The 12,989-nt window shown below is 48.7% G+C and overlaps 5 protein-coding genes across 9 annotated transcripts; 2 read left to right on the top strand and 3 right to left on the bottom strand.

Annotated features, from left to right (window-relative positions):
• Positions 1-11: 11 nt before the first annotated feature.
• Positions 12-1,403, bottom strand: LOC120446171 (serine protease snake). Its single transcript, XM_039627005.2, has 3 exons — positions 1,026-1,403; positions 756-963; positions 12-696 (listed from the first exon to the last, which is right to left on the bottom strand). The coding sequence occupies exons 1-3, from the start codon at positions 1,276-1,278 to the stop codon at positions 81-83; spliced, it is 1,077 nt and encodes a 358-aa protein (XP_039482939.1). The 5' UTR covers positions 1,279-1,403; the 3' UTR covers positions 12-80.
• Positions 1,404-1,469: 66 nt separating this feature from the next.
• Positions 1,470-6,909, bottom strand: LOC120446168 (mediator of RNA polymerase II transcription subunit 23). Its single transcript, XM_039626998.1, has 15 exons — positions 6,786-6,909; positions 6,630-6,723; positions 5,610-6,574; positions 5,464-5,550; positions 5,199-5,401; positions 4,765-5,141; positions 4,526-4,700; positions 3,981-4,469; positions 3,598-3,924; positions 3,316-3,539; positions 3,178-3,260; positions 2,975-3,122; positions 2,249-2,906; positions 2,047-2,187; positions 1,470-1,983 (listed from the first exon to the last, which is right to left on the bottom strand). The coding sequence occupies exons 1-15, from the start codon at positions 6,828-6,830 to the stop codon at positions 1,638-1,640; spliced, it is 4,362 nt and encodes a 1,453-aa protein (XP_039482932.1). The 5' UTR covers positions 6,831-6,909; the 3' UTR covers positions 1,470-1,637.
• Positions 6,910-6,981: 72 nt separating this feature from the next.
• Positions 6,982-8,307, top strand: LOC120446172 (probable GDP-L-fucose synthase). Its single transcript, XM_039627006.1, has 4 exons — positions 6,982-7,182; positions 7,236-7,350; positions 7,408-7,965; positions 8,024-8,307. Exons 1-4 carry the CDS (start codon positions 7,058-7,060, stop codon positions 8,189-8,191), a joined length of 966 nt encoding a protein of 321 aa, XP_039482940.1. The 5' UTR covers positions 6,982-7,057; the 3' UTR covers positions 8,192-8,307.
• LOC120446173 (OCIA domain-containing protein 1) lies at positions 8,230-9,382 on the bottom strand. Of its 2 annotated transcripts, none has more exons than XM_039627007.1 (3): positions 9,124-9,382; positions 8,578-9,067; positions 8,230-8,519 (listed from the first exon to the last, which is right to left on the bottom strand). In XM_039627007.1, the coding sequence occupies exons 1-3, from the start codon at positions 9,181-9,183 to the stop codon at positions 8,293-8,295; spliced, it is 777 nt and encodes a 258-aa protein (XP_039482941.1). In that variant the 5' UTR covers positions 9,184-9,382; the 3' UTR covers positions 8,230-8,292. The 2 variants fall into 2 exon arrangements, with proteins under 2 accessions (XP_039482941.1, XP_039482942.1); XM_039627008.1 differs by having other exon boundaries at positions 8,230-8,516.
• A 153-nt stretch (positions 9,383-9,535) lies between these two features.
• On the top strand, positions 9,536-12,874 carry LOC120446170 (ATP-dependent zinc metalloprotease YME1L). 4 transcript variants are annotated; one of them, XM_039627004.2, is made up of 9 exons: positions 9,536-9,886; positions 9,985-10,376; positions 10,433-10,492; positions 10,549-10,738; positions 10,792-10,884; positions 10,983-11,056; positions 11,115-11,428; positions 11,485-11,875; positions 11,951-12,874. In XM_039627004.2, exons 1-9 carry the CDS (start codon positions 9,860-9,862, stop codon positions 12,612-12,614), a joined length of 2,205 nt encoding a protein of 734 aa, XP_039482938.1. In that variant the 5' UTR covers positions 9,536-9,859; the 3' UTR covers positions 12,615-12,874. The 4 variants fall into 4 exon arrangements, with proteins under 4 accessions (XP_039482938.1, XP_039482937.1, XP_039482935.1 ...); XM_039627003.2 differs by having other exon boundaries at positions 11,112-11,428; XM_039627001.2 differs by having other exon boundaries at positions 10,974-11,056.
• The last annotated feature ends 115 nt before the right edge of the window (positions 12,875-12,989 follow it).

Here is a 12,989-nt window from a genome sequence, read left to right as displayed (position 1 = left end):
AGTATTTATTTAAAATATTTGTATTTTAAGATGATTTACTGTTTGCTAGCTTATTACGACTCCTGACTATTCCAGCGCAATCAATGGCCCCACACGATGCTCTCGATCCAGTCGGTGTACAGATGGACTTTTGTGTAGACACTCGGGAGTCCTTGGGAGCCACAAACCAATCCATACGAGACAATCCCGATCACCTGCTTCAGACACGGATACAGCGGATGCTGCACGAAGATAGGGCCTCCGGAGTCACCGTTGCAGGTGTCCGCTTGGGTGGACATGGAGCCGGCACAGAACTGGGTGCGTGTATCGATGCTGAAGCGCAGGCGCTTCTGGCACACCTCGTTGCTGAATCGCTGGAGGTTGACCTTCAGCAGGTGGGAGGACTTGACCCCGTCCGCGGTGAATCCCCAGCCGGCGGCGGTGACCTGCTGAGCATCGTTGCCGCTGCTTGGCGGAAGGCAAACCGCCGCCACATGATCATTGAACTCAGCCGCTCGATCCAGTTCCACCAGGGCAATATCGTTTTTAAAGCCCTGCTCCTCGTCTTCGGTGTCATAGCCAGGGTGCACCACATAGTTGACCACCCGAAAGTCCTGAACCAGAGCATCATCGGTGGTGCTGTTGTAGTCCAACTCCCCCAGGCGAACTACAAACTTGGGCGAATCAAAGTTGAGGTCCAGTCGTTCGGCCTTCGACCTGGCAATTGAGCGCACAAATTGAATGGGAATCACTCAGGAGGAGCTCTAGCCACTTACTCGTCCGTCTCCAGGCAATGGGCCGCTGTCAGTACGAACTTGGGATGCACCACGGAGCCGCCACAGTCCCAACTAATGTCGGACTTGTTGGGCAGATGGGTGCCGATTAGGGCCATGAAGGGGAACTCTTTGCCGGATGCCTTTGTGCCGCCCACGATGAAGGGCGTGGACTGGCAGGCCGATCTGCCCTCATTGTACTGCTTGCACTCTGGAAAAATGTGCATATTCAGATGGCATAAATCGAAGGGAATGGTTGCAGTCACTCCTCACGCTTCTCAAAGGGCCTCGTCTGTTCGACAGGCTTCAGATTCTGATGATCCAGCGGTATGGGACAGCAGACAATGTCGTTGAACTCGTCGCAGTACTTGACTTCGGCTCCAATCAGGTGCTGGTTGTAGAATATCACTGGGCAGTCGGTGGAAGTCAGCTCCTTGCACTCGCCCGTCCCATTGTCGCAGTACTCGGCCACCACGCTGACTGAAACAATCAGCAACAGGCATTGGATTCCGGGAAGCGCATACATAGCAGTGCTCTGCGATCACAACTGAGAACGCCATTCGAGATTGCCAAGATCAACTACTACAGGTGATCATACAAAAGCTTTAAGCTTGACTCACTAAGCCAAGCCAAGTTACTAAGCCAAGCTTTTGATCCAAAAAGCTAGCAGGAGGAGTTAGACCGACAGTTGCGAGCCCCACTGATAACAGCCATGGGTTATTTATAAGAAGTTTCTTAGTATTTTGCTTAACATATCTGAGAACTTTTTGCACATTATATGGAAAATGAATAATGCAGTAAGCGGTACAATATAAGATAATACTACTTTTAACTTAGGCTTATGTCGTTATGTCAGCTCAAACTTAATTGAGAGTCTCACAAAGTCTAGTTGTGTCGCATGTTTTGCATGTGCTGATGCTGCTGCTGCTGCATGTGCTGCATGTACATCTGTTGTTGCTGGTTGATTTGCTGCTGCTGCTGTAGGCTGCCACCGCTGCCCAGAGGAACGCTGGTTGTTTGCACTGCGTTGATTTGTTGCTGCTGCATTTGTTGTTGCTGCTGCTGTTGTTGTTGCTGTTGTTGTTGCTGCTGCTGTTGTTGTTGCTGATGCGGTTGCTGTTGTTGCTGATGCGGTTGCTGCGGCTGCTGATGCGGTTGCTGCGGCTGCTGATGGGTTTGCAGTGGGGACTGCGTTTTACTTGTTATAGCATTACTGCTGGCATTGTCGTTGCTAAAATTTGAAAGAGTTTATCATGTTTACCACAAATTTGAGTTTGTTTTAAATTGTTCTTACATCTTTTCGGAGTGAATATCCTCCAAGTTAAGGTGGGTGATGAACCTAAGACGCATTTGCAGCAGGGGCCGTAGTCGCTTAATGATCGCTTCCGATTCGTTCTTAATGATATTACCCACATGTATATATTTAATGTGGTAGCTGAAATGATAGAAGCACATTGGCTTAGTCCCTTTTCAAGGGATATTTTGTATATGCTTACAGGAAATCGCAAATCTGGTCCATGTACTGCAAGGGCTTCGGACCATGTTGCTTGTCCACGATCTCGAGAATTTCGTATAGCAACACGGCAATGCCAGCCACAGCGTTCGGTTTTTCCAACTCGATGCGCTGCAGGAATGGTCCAAAGACATGGCACAGATACAGCAATTGCTGCTCGGTGCGCACGCACGGCTTTAGCTTCTCCTTGAGGTACCTGGTCATTGCCGCCAGCTTAAAGGCGCCCATGTGATGAAACACTGAGTGCGCTACTGCCAACACCACGGCGTAGGTCTTCTCCAACATTGCCTCGCGCACTGTCTTAAAGTTAAACAACTCGAAGGCATTGAATCTGTAGGTCCAATTCAGCATATTGGGTGTGTTGAGCATATCCTGTAGGCGATCGTATATGCCACTCCAGTAGGGCTCTGGCAAGGCAGCCAGGACAATGCCCACAGCATTGATATAGCTGTGAATATCCTTCTGCGGAATAACCGCATATCCGCTGACTATAACATCAATGAGGTTGCTGGCCACCAATGGCGGTGCCACCGGCAGACCCAGCAGCTCCACGCAGGTCACATAAAGCGCATGGGTTGGGGCATTTGGAAACTCATTGAAACGCCAGTCCGTGGAATAAAACACATTCTTTCCACTGATCGCTGCAAAATGAAGAGGGAACATATGAATGTAAGAAAACAACATAGTCTATTTCCAAATCCTAGCTTACTGTCCGCAAGTCTCCTGATCAAACTCATATAGTAGCTCAATTCAGGAGTCCAAAGAGAGTCTTGGCTTTGCAAATACACCTTATACGGCTCACTAACACTCCAGTTGGGCGGACGAATCTCACTGAAGGCACTGGTAATAGCACCAACCTGGAACAACACAGCTTATTAGACAAATGAATATCATATTTATAACAACTCCTACCAGTTTCTTCTTTAGCGCAGGGCGATCACGTAAGATTCGCTCATAATAATGAAGAGTGTTGTACAGATAGGTAATAGGACGATCTGCAATTCAAAGTTTTGAATGTTTTGAAAATCTTGAAAGCCACTTTTAACATACCATGAAACTTATAGAGTATGCTCAGATGATCCAAAATGAAGCCCAATATCTGGTGAACATTTGTAATTGTAAGTTCGATAAATCTGTGCACAACCACATCAAGAACGGGTAGAAATCGCAGGCAGACATTGCTGAAGTACACAGGCAGCGGAATCTGCGAAGCTGACTCGTCCAAGGCGAACTTCTCAGGATACTTTTGATGGAATGACAAGTGCTTGTCCTGCCTAAGAAAGATAAACACTATGATTTTGTGCTCCCAACCAAATCAAATGTGCTACTTACCAGTTGTTCTGCTTCCAGTGATCAGGATTATTGTCCTTGCAGAACTCCTGAACACGATTTCTCAGCTCGCTGGCTTTTAGCAACAGCAGCTGTATTATCAAAAAGCAGACTTGAGCCTCGTTACCCTCGTGCGTTCGTAGAGCAAGGCAAAGCACAACCCTATCGATGGTCACAACATTGAACTTCCAGATCATGTTGTTAATCGTGTCGACGCACTTGTGAATAAAGTCGCGGCCATCCGATGAGCTAGCCACCTCAGCCACCAAATAGTCACAAAATTTGCGCAAGTGTGTGGACAAGGCTCTCGCGCTTATACCCTCTAAGATTCTAAAAAGAAATAATGGTCAGAGAAACGATTATGTTTAAATCAAAATGTTACGTACTTGTAAGCCACTGGGCTTATGTTCTCCGTCTCCCAAATTATTTTGAACAGAAGGCAGAGGAATAAAGGATTTGTAGTTGGACGCAGGAAGTGCGCAATTATATCATTTTCGTTGGTCATGGACGTCCAGGTTCGGTATTCCTCTTCCACGGCCTTCTTCAGCTGCTGCTTGTTCTCCGTAGGCTGGTTGTTCTGCGTAAAGTACTCGTTTAAGGCGGGCGGAAAGCATGCTAGGGAATGCATAGGCCACGAGTGTGGCGTGTGCTGAATGATGTTGGAAAGGAAGTCCTTGCACCACCCCTGCATCTCATCGCCACCACCATGTACGTGCATGGATCGAGCTAGTGTAAGGATAAGGACTCTGTTTAGCTCTTCGCTCTCATTAGAGGCCACGGCTCCAGGAGATTTGTCGTTAAAGTAACGCGAAAACTGGGGCTGAAACTCGGCGGATCCAATGCTGGTTATTAGACGCAGAGCGGTAGATTCAAAACTAAACGAATAAAAGAACTTAGCATGATTTTTATACTTGACAGACCTATAACATACCACAGATTAAGCTGCATCTTGTTGGTCTGCGGTACGGAGGACAGGGAATGGAGAAGAGAAAGCAATTGAACGCGGTAGTGGGTAGGCACATGATGCAGTCGGTACGAAAACATCTCCATCAAAGTGTGCAGCATGGCCCACGCATGGTGTTTAAACACTGTTGGCATCAATTGACCTTTAGGGAAATAAAAAAAAAGTCATAAGCATATAGTTTGATCAATACCACAGGTTTTACTTACTCAAGAATCCCTTTATGCCGAGTGACTCGATTTCTGTATAAACTAAAAGTCTGGCATATGTTTCCAGTAGCGCAGCCGCTGGAACTTGACCCTTTGTTTGGGCCTGCTTCAGCATCTGAGTTACGAAGCTGTGAATTAACGACATTTTGCTGTGCACGGTTAGGCTGTCCAGAACCGTGACTGAAAAAGTTACGGCTGGTATTTGGCCTCCGTTTGGAGATTTTGAAGTGCCATTTAGAGCATCCAGCAGTAGGCCCATGGGACGACCAAAGTACTCCTGATTCGTCGAATATGCATTGCAGATGAGAATGATACGGAAGTCGTTTCCCAAAGTCATGTTCATCATGGTGTTAGCGGTGACCAGGTGCTGTAGAAAGCTGTGGATTAAAACGTTAATATCTAAGCATATAGCAAAGGAAAGATAGAGGCATTACTCGTAATGGTTTTTTAGTGCAATGGGCAACGGTCTAGTGATGTTCATATTCTCCACTCGTGCCTTTTTCATCAGGTGAATCCACACGCAAATGGGTGCCATATGGCGAACCATAGAGGATTTGTTGATATCGGGCAGCTTAAGTGGCTCTAGCTCAGGATAGAGTAGGTCAAACAACCTGAACACGGGCAGGAAATTGGTGATCTAAAAATAAAAGCCATTAAATTTAGGATCGATCAGTTAGGGAGCAGGACTTTTGTTCTTACAGGATTTTTCTGTATGCTTCCGGATATAAACTGCAAAAGAATCCACATCAGTTGATCACGACCCTTGCGGAGCTCCAGCTTGGAAAGCTATGGGTGGAGAGTGGTTAGTTACAAGAAATATTGGTTTTGATTTTCCAATGACCCACCTTTTCGTGCAGGGCCAACACTATGTGCATAAAGCTCACGAATTGGAATAGCACAAAGTAAATCAGTTGTGAAGAGAGATGCAGCCACACCCACTCGTAGGGCGTGATCTGCTCGTCTGAGGAGTTAAAGCCACTGCCCGCAGTGGCGTCATTCGCCTCCGTCATTTCCATGGCCTGTACTATGAGATTAACCAGCTGCTCTTCCAAGGCATTGTAGCGCTGCTTTTGATGCTTCTGCAAGTTCAGCATTTGAGAGACCATTTCCCTCGAGTAGGGCTGCTCCAAAACGTAGCGGAGTAGAGGCTTCTGCTCCTCGAGTAGCTCTGGCTCGTAGGGCAGGCTGCCCTTAAAGTTAAACTTCAGGGTGTTGTGGTCCAGGCGCCAGGAGTTCATCATATGATCGGCGTAGCCGAAATGCTCTACGATGGGAAGCATGCTGGCATGCCCGATGATCGAAACCATTTGGGCCGTGGTGCGGAACTCCTCGACAAAGTCGGTCATCAGTCGGTTGAGTTTCCAGTGGTAAGGAAACGGACGCATAATCTCGTTGGCAATGAAGTAGGCGGGCAGCAGGCAATTGTTGCGATCGAAGATGAAGCGCAGTATATCCTCGACGGCCAATAGCTGCGGCATGTAGGTCACGTTGACGTTCAGGGGAAACCACTGAGCCTTGTCGCGGCACACCTTCATGATCTCGCGCACACCCTTGTAGTCCACTTGGACGATCACGCGCTTGATCAGTCGGAAGCTCTCGATCCAGAAAGTCTTGTGCTCGAAGTCCAGTTTCTCGCACAGCAGCACCTTGTCGCAGAGCATCCTGGCGGTGATTACATGTGCATCCACCAGCTTGACCAGTGCCGCCATCAGCACCTTAATGTGATAGCCGGATGCGCCGGCTGCGCGCAGCAGGTAAAGCCGAAGCACCTGCTCACGGTTCTCCTGCGCCACGTTCCCAAAGGCGGTGACTGTAAACAGATAGTTTGTACCGAAATCCGAGTCCCAGCAGGCCGGTTAACTTACCCAAATCATTGGCAAAGCTGGTGGCTCGTTCATGTTCGCTGTTTGGCTTGAATACAATGACGCTGACGAACGCCTCGTCAATGGAGTCAACCTTCTGCAAAGTGGAAAGCGTTGATAAGTGGGTGAGATTTTCGAGGTGCCGGGTTTCACTATTACCAAAAACTCGTTGACGGTGTCTATGACTTGCGTTTCCATATCCATTTAAATTGTTTTTCGCATTTCCGACACCGCATAAACAAAAACTACCTGTCCGCAGTGTGACCAAAATGGTGCGCAGAAAATAAACTAGAAATGGCTTGTACTGATAACGAATCATAGCTAAAAGGCCAGACAGGCAGCACTGACTAGCGGGCATTTGACGAAGCTGGTCACACTGAGCAACAATTAAAGAAACTAGTTGATTTGATTTCTGGAATCGCACAAAAACAATGAAAAAAGTACTGGTCACAGGTGGAACTGGGCTGGTGGGCAAGGCTCTGGAGGCAGTGATCAAGGAGCAGTCCCCAGCGGATGAGCAATGGTACTTTGCGGGCTCTAAAGATGCAGATTTGACGTAAGTTACGGCGTTACTATATCAAACAGATCCGTAAACAGAGATCTTTCCAGAAATCTGGAGGCCACGCAGGCACTCTTCGCCCGTGAGAAGCCGACGCATGTTATCCACCTGGCTGCAATGGTCGGAGGCCTGTTCCACAACATGAACAACAACCTTGACTTTCTGGTGAGCTCCAAGACGCATAGGTGATTAGAAAACCACTTTCATGCGAATCCATTTCAGCGCAACAACCTGCTCATAAACGACAATGTCCTGCAAACGGCACACGAACAGGGCTGCGTCAAGGTCGTGTCCTGCCTGTCCACCTGCATATTTCCGGACAAAACCAGCTACCCCATAGATGAGACCATGGTGCACAACGGACCGCCACACCCCTCCAACTATGGCTACTCCTACGCAAAGCGATTGATAGACGTGCAAAACCACGCCTACCATGATAAATATGGCCGGCTATACACCTCCGTGATTCCATGCAACATTTTCGGTCCTCACGACAACTATAAGCCAGAGGTCAGCCACGTCATTCCGGGCATGATCAATAGGATGCACCAGCTGGTTACCGAGAAGCTTGACGTTCCGGAAAGCGAAAAGGTTTTCACCGTTTTTGGAAGCGGGAAGCCACTGAGGCAGTTCGTATACTCTCTAGACCTGGCAGAGCTGATGATCTGGGTGCTCAGGAACTACGAAAGCGTGGAGCCCATCATTCTGAGCGCGGACGAGGCGCAAGAGGTGACTATCTTCGAGGTGGCTCAGGCCATTGCAAAAGCATTTAATTTTAAGGTGAGCTAGCGTGGCTGATTTGTGACTCGGCATAAGATTAACCTCATTAATTTTTTAGGGAAAATTGGTCTGTGATACGAGCAAGGCGGATGGGCAGTATAAGAAGACTGCATCTAATGCCAAGCTTCGCTCTCTCCTGCCGGACTATGCATTTACAGACTTTGAAACGGCAATTGAAACTTCGGTTAAGTGGTACAAAGAAAACTACGATCAGGCCCGAAAGTAATTCAATATTCCAGTCGCAACCAATGTAAATAGATAACGTTTTTCCACAGAACTTTATGCGCGCTTTATGTCCAACAAAATAACAATACCTAGTATGCAAGCTTAATCAGTCCAGGAGTCGCCGTATTGGTTCTTCCTCCCAGCGGGTTCATTTCGTGCCTGTTCCACGGGCCGCTGTTGAACGGGAACTGGTGGTTCATAAGGACGCGAGTAGGGGCTCTGCTGATGCTTCGAGTACTCTTCCCGGTTCCTTCGTCGCAGATCCTCGTATGACTGACCCGGCTTGGACGGCTCCAAGGGCAGCTCCGCCTCTAGCATCGAACCAGCTGCTGGGAAGGAGGATGCATTGAAACATAATAGAGGACGAGACGGATGAGCTAAACTTACAGTCCAGGGTGGGGCGGTAAATATCGTCCAGACCGGACAGAGTAGGACGCGATTCCGTGTCCAGGTTGAGAGCAGTGCTCCTTCCAGGCTGATACGCCTCATCGCTGTAAACGTCCGCGGAGCCCGATGAGAATGGGGCCAGAGTTAGGGCCCTGCCCAGATTCTCGTCCGGTGTAATGGTGCTGATTACCCCACCGCCCTGCCTCCGCTGGCGCAGCATCTCACCCAGGTGGGAATTGGGAAGGCGCATGATCTTCTCGGCGCACTTCTGCTGGTAACTGAACTTGCCCACAAAGTAGCCCAGAATGACGCCCATCACGACCTTGGGCACGGCGCCGTATTTGCCATGTCCCTGCAAATAGCCGTTCTTGACGCCGAAGTAGGCCAACAGGCCCAGTCCAGTGCCGAAGGGCAGACTGCGCTGGAAGAATGACTCCGTGTTGCACTCACGTAACGCCTTCACCTCCTCCGCGGAAAACTGATAGTCCGCCTGAAAAGGATGCGAACATTTAGGAAGTGGCAGTTTAAGGCACACAGTGCACTCACCAGGGGGTGGGGGGTGTGCTGCGGCGGATGCCCAGAGCCATCGTTCAGCGGGGAGTCCATGGTGATACAATTTAATGTACAATTTGTGAAATGTATAACGGACCAACTACCGGCGCAGCCGACTTGCCAACCCTGGTCGCCGGCGAAACTGCCCAGAGATTTTTATACATCTCCAGATCTAGAGATGGTCAATCTATGCACGATGGTTTCGATAGTAGAACTTCGTGTACACCTTGAATTTCTTATACCTTCCTTAAGAAGTTACAACTAAAGAACAAAAAACTTAGTTTATATGGGACCTTAGTAAACATGTCACATTTTGTAACATGCAAAGTTGACGTTGATTATCTTTCACTTTATTTTTACAAAATTTTGTATATTTATGTATAAATTAAACTTTTACATTCCATTCACTCCAGTGTACTGAATCGAACCGAAAGCTATCAGCTGTGCGAGTGGCAGTTTTGGATATATAAACTAAATTAAAAACCAAATAAGACTTAAAATTAAAGTCACCAGTCAACAAAGAAATACACTTTTCAAAATTGCCAGTAAGTGGAGAACGCGTGCTGAGATAAGAGGTGGAAAGTCGCGCACCACCAGAACCAGGGATGCAACGCGCACGACGCGACGAGATTATGACATTTTCGCTGTCAAGTAAAGTTACAGCTGTGTCGTCTGCTGGCCGCGAACCTGAGCCTGCCCTTGTAATTAATTGAAATTTGTAGTTTTGGCAATGTTCTCCACCACCACACACTCCGTGGTAAGTCCTGCGCAACGGCAATTCATACAACCGCCCACCTGACTGCTCTGTTTCTCTCACCCAACACTTTGAATCGGGAACTGCGTGTGATGTGACAGCCCTACCTGTACCTAGGCAACTTCAGCAGAAAGCCGCACTACTACTCCGTGAATCGGACCAAGCTGCACGGGAGCGCGGGAGCAGCCCGGTTGTCCAAGTCCACGTCCAGCCGGAGTCATGACCTGGTGCTCGACCTGCGGAACCTGCTGAGTCGCTCGAGCGCCAGCTTACAGGGCATGGTGGAGAGGGCGACTCGACTGAATGGCATTCTCGACCGGCAGCTGGTCGATGAGGTGCTGGCCAAGGTGACGAGCATTCTGCCCACCATGCGCGACGTCCGGGTCACGTTGGAGGAGCCAGCCACACAGATCGGTCGGGTCCAGCTGCAAAATTATCAGTTCGAAGTTTCGCTTACCGGAGCAGCAGGTGCACCGCCCACAGGCGCCAATGTGTACGTAGTTAACTTGCCCTTTCTAGGATCTGGTTAATCCTGGTTTATGTTTTCAGCAAGGTGATTCCAACTATTACGCCAGGTCTTCTTCGTCCGCTCTTCTCACAACAACAGCTGTAAGTATACGGAACGAATCTACGAACTATGCCTAAAGTTTACCCCTTCATATTAGAAAGCACATACGTGGCTTTAAGACAGATCGCTCCATTGAGGCGGAACAAAAGCGCAATCCCACAATGACCTCGCGGCTAAAGAATGCCCTGGCTAACTCACCCCAGCGTCTGGACGGAGACACACCGTTTCAGGCTGAAAAACTGAGACGGTTGCTGGCCAAATCCGACGACCATGGATTCAATAATGCCGTAGGACCATAGAGTTCCTCAATTATTGGCCGTACTAATATTTTGTATTTTAGGAGAACCTGAAGATTGCCTTTGCCGAGGGCTACTTGGCCGCCGCTAACTCTGAGGACTCTTCAAAATCGGGAAAAACTATGAAATATCTAAAGGTACGAGTGTATTTTGATTACTTTGAATACCACAGAGGGCCTTTGTCTTCTTTAGTGTCGATAAATAAATTCTAGTAATTGTCACGTAGACTTTACAGACTCTCGTCGTAATCGTCGTGTTCCTGGGCATTTTCCTGAGCTTCTTCACAACCTCCAACGGATCCGTATTTCGGTGAGCCTCCACGTCATTACTTTTGTTTTACCCGTCTGATTTTCCTTCCTTTCAGCAGCATCCAACTGGGCAACCAGGTCGAGGTGGACCCGGAGGAGATCAATGTCACTTTCGAGGATGTAAAGGGTTGCGACGAAGCCAAGCAGGAGCTCAAGGAGGTCGTTGAATTCCTTAAGAGTCCCGAGAAGTTCTCAAATTTGGGCGGAAAGCTTCCAAAAGGAGTGCTCCTGGTTGGCCCGCCGGGTACTGGCAAAACACTGCTGGCCCGTGCCGTCGCCGGTGAAGCCAAAGTTCCTTTCTTCCATGCTGCCGGGCCGGAGTTCGATGAGGTGCTCGTGGGCCAAGGAGCCAGGCGAGTGCGCGATCTGTTCAGTAAGTGCACTTAAATTTTCCCAAGTGGTCAACTAAACAAGAGCACTATCTTGCAGAGGCGGCAAAGGCCCGTGCCCCCTGTGTGATCTTCATCGACGAAATTGACTCGGTGGGCGCCAAGCGAACCAACTCTGTTCTGCATCCTTACGCCAATCAGACCATCAATCAGCTGCTCTCCGAGATGGATGGCTTCCATCAGAACGCCGGCGTCATTGTTCTGGGAGCCACTAATCGTCGCGACGATTTGGATCAGGCTCTGCTGCGACCGGGTCGATTTGATGTAGAAGTCATGGTGTCTACTCCCGATTTCACTGGACGCAAGGAAATATTGTCTCTGTATCTGACAAAGATTTTGCACGACGAAATCGACTTGGACTTGCTGGCGCGCGGCACCTCTGGATTTACAGGAGCGGACCTGGAGAACATGATCAACCAAGCAGCGTTAAGGTAAGGAATAAATTGTGTAGCTTTATACGATCACAATTTAAATGAGAGTTATAAATAATTTTAACATTTTCGCAGGGCTGCCATTGATGGAGCCGAAACAGTCAGCATGAAGCATTTGGAAACGGCACGAGACAAAGTACTTATGGGACCCGAGCGAAAGGCTCGTCTGCCGGATGAGGAGGCCAACACCATAACCGCTTACCACGAGGGTGGCCACGCAATTGTGGCCTTCTACACCAAGGAGTCGCATCCGCTGCACAAGGTGACCATCATGCCCCGCGGACCCTCGCTTGGACACACCGCCTACATACCGGAGAAGGAGCGTTACCATGTCACAAAGGCGCAGCTGCTGGCCATGATGGATACCATGATGGGCGGCCGAGCTGCTGAGGAACTGGTCTTCGGAACAGAAAAGATTACTTCGGGAGCCAGCAGCGATCTCAAGCAGGCAACCTCCATCGCCACGCATATGGTCAGGGACTGGGGCATGTCTGACAAGGTCGGTCTTCGCACCATCGAGGCGTCCAAGGGTCTGGGCACCGGCGACACCCTTGGCCCCAACACCATTGAAGCCGTGGATGCGGAGATCAAGCGCATCCTTAGCGATAGCTACGAGCGGGCGAAGGCCATCCTGCGAAAACACACCAAGGAGCACAAAGCGCTTGCGGAGGCGCTCCTTAAGTACGAGACGCTGGACGCTGACGACATCAAGGCAATACTGAATGAAAGCCAGACGTAGTTCTCCAATCGGTGTGGTTTGATGGTGTTCAAGGATCCAATGGGAAGGCCGGGGTGGTCTTCCGCCGGACATTCAGCTGAACTGCTAAATATTTTTTAGTTACAATATACATATATAAAAAAACCGGAAAAAGAGCCAAGCCAGAGCGAGACGCAGACGGACAGTTAAGAAATAAAATGTTACACATATTCAGTTATGTTTTCCATCATTCACGTTAGAATTAAATATTAGTTTGAGTAATAAATTAATTTGAAGTGGAATCTAAATTTTGTTTGCGCGCCCATATTGATGTGACCAGATGTATTCTGCAACTTAAGATTAAGACGATTTTGGAAATTTGGAAGTATTAAAAAAATAAGAGAACAATAAAGAAAT

This window comes from Drosophila santomea, chromosome 2R, assembly GCF_016746245.2.
Source record: "Drosophila santomea strain STO CAGO 1482 chromosome 2R, Prin_Dsan_1.1, whole genome shotgun sequence".
Classification (NCBI taxonomy): domain Eukaryota; kingdom Metazoa; phylum Arthropoda; class Insecta; order Diptera; family Drosophilidae; genus Drosophila; species Drosophila santomea.
This window is presented reverse-complemented; position numbering and strand designations above follow the sequence as displayed.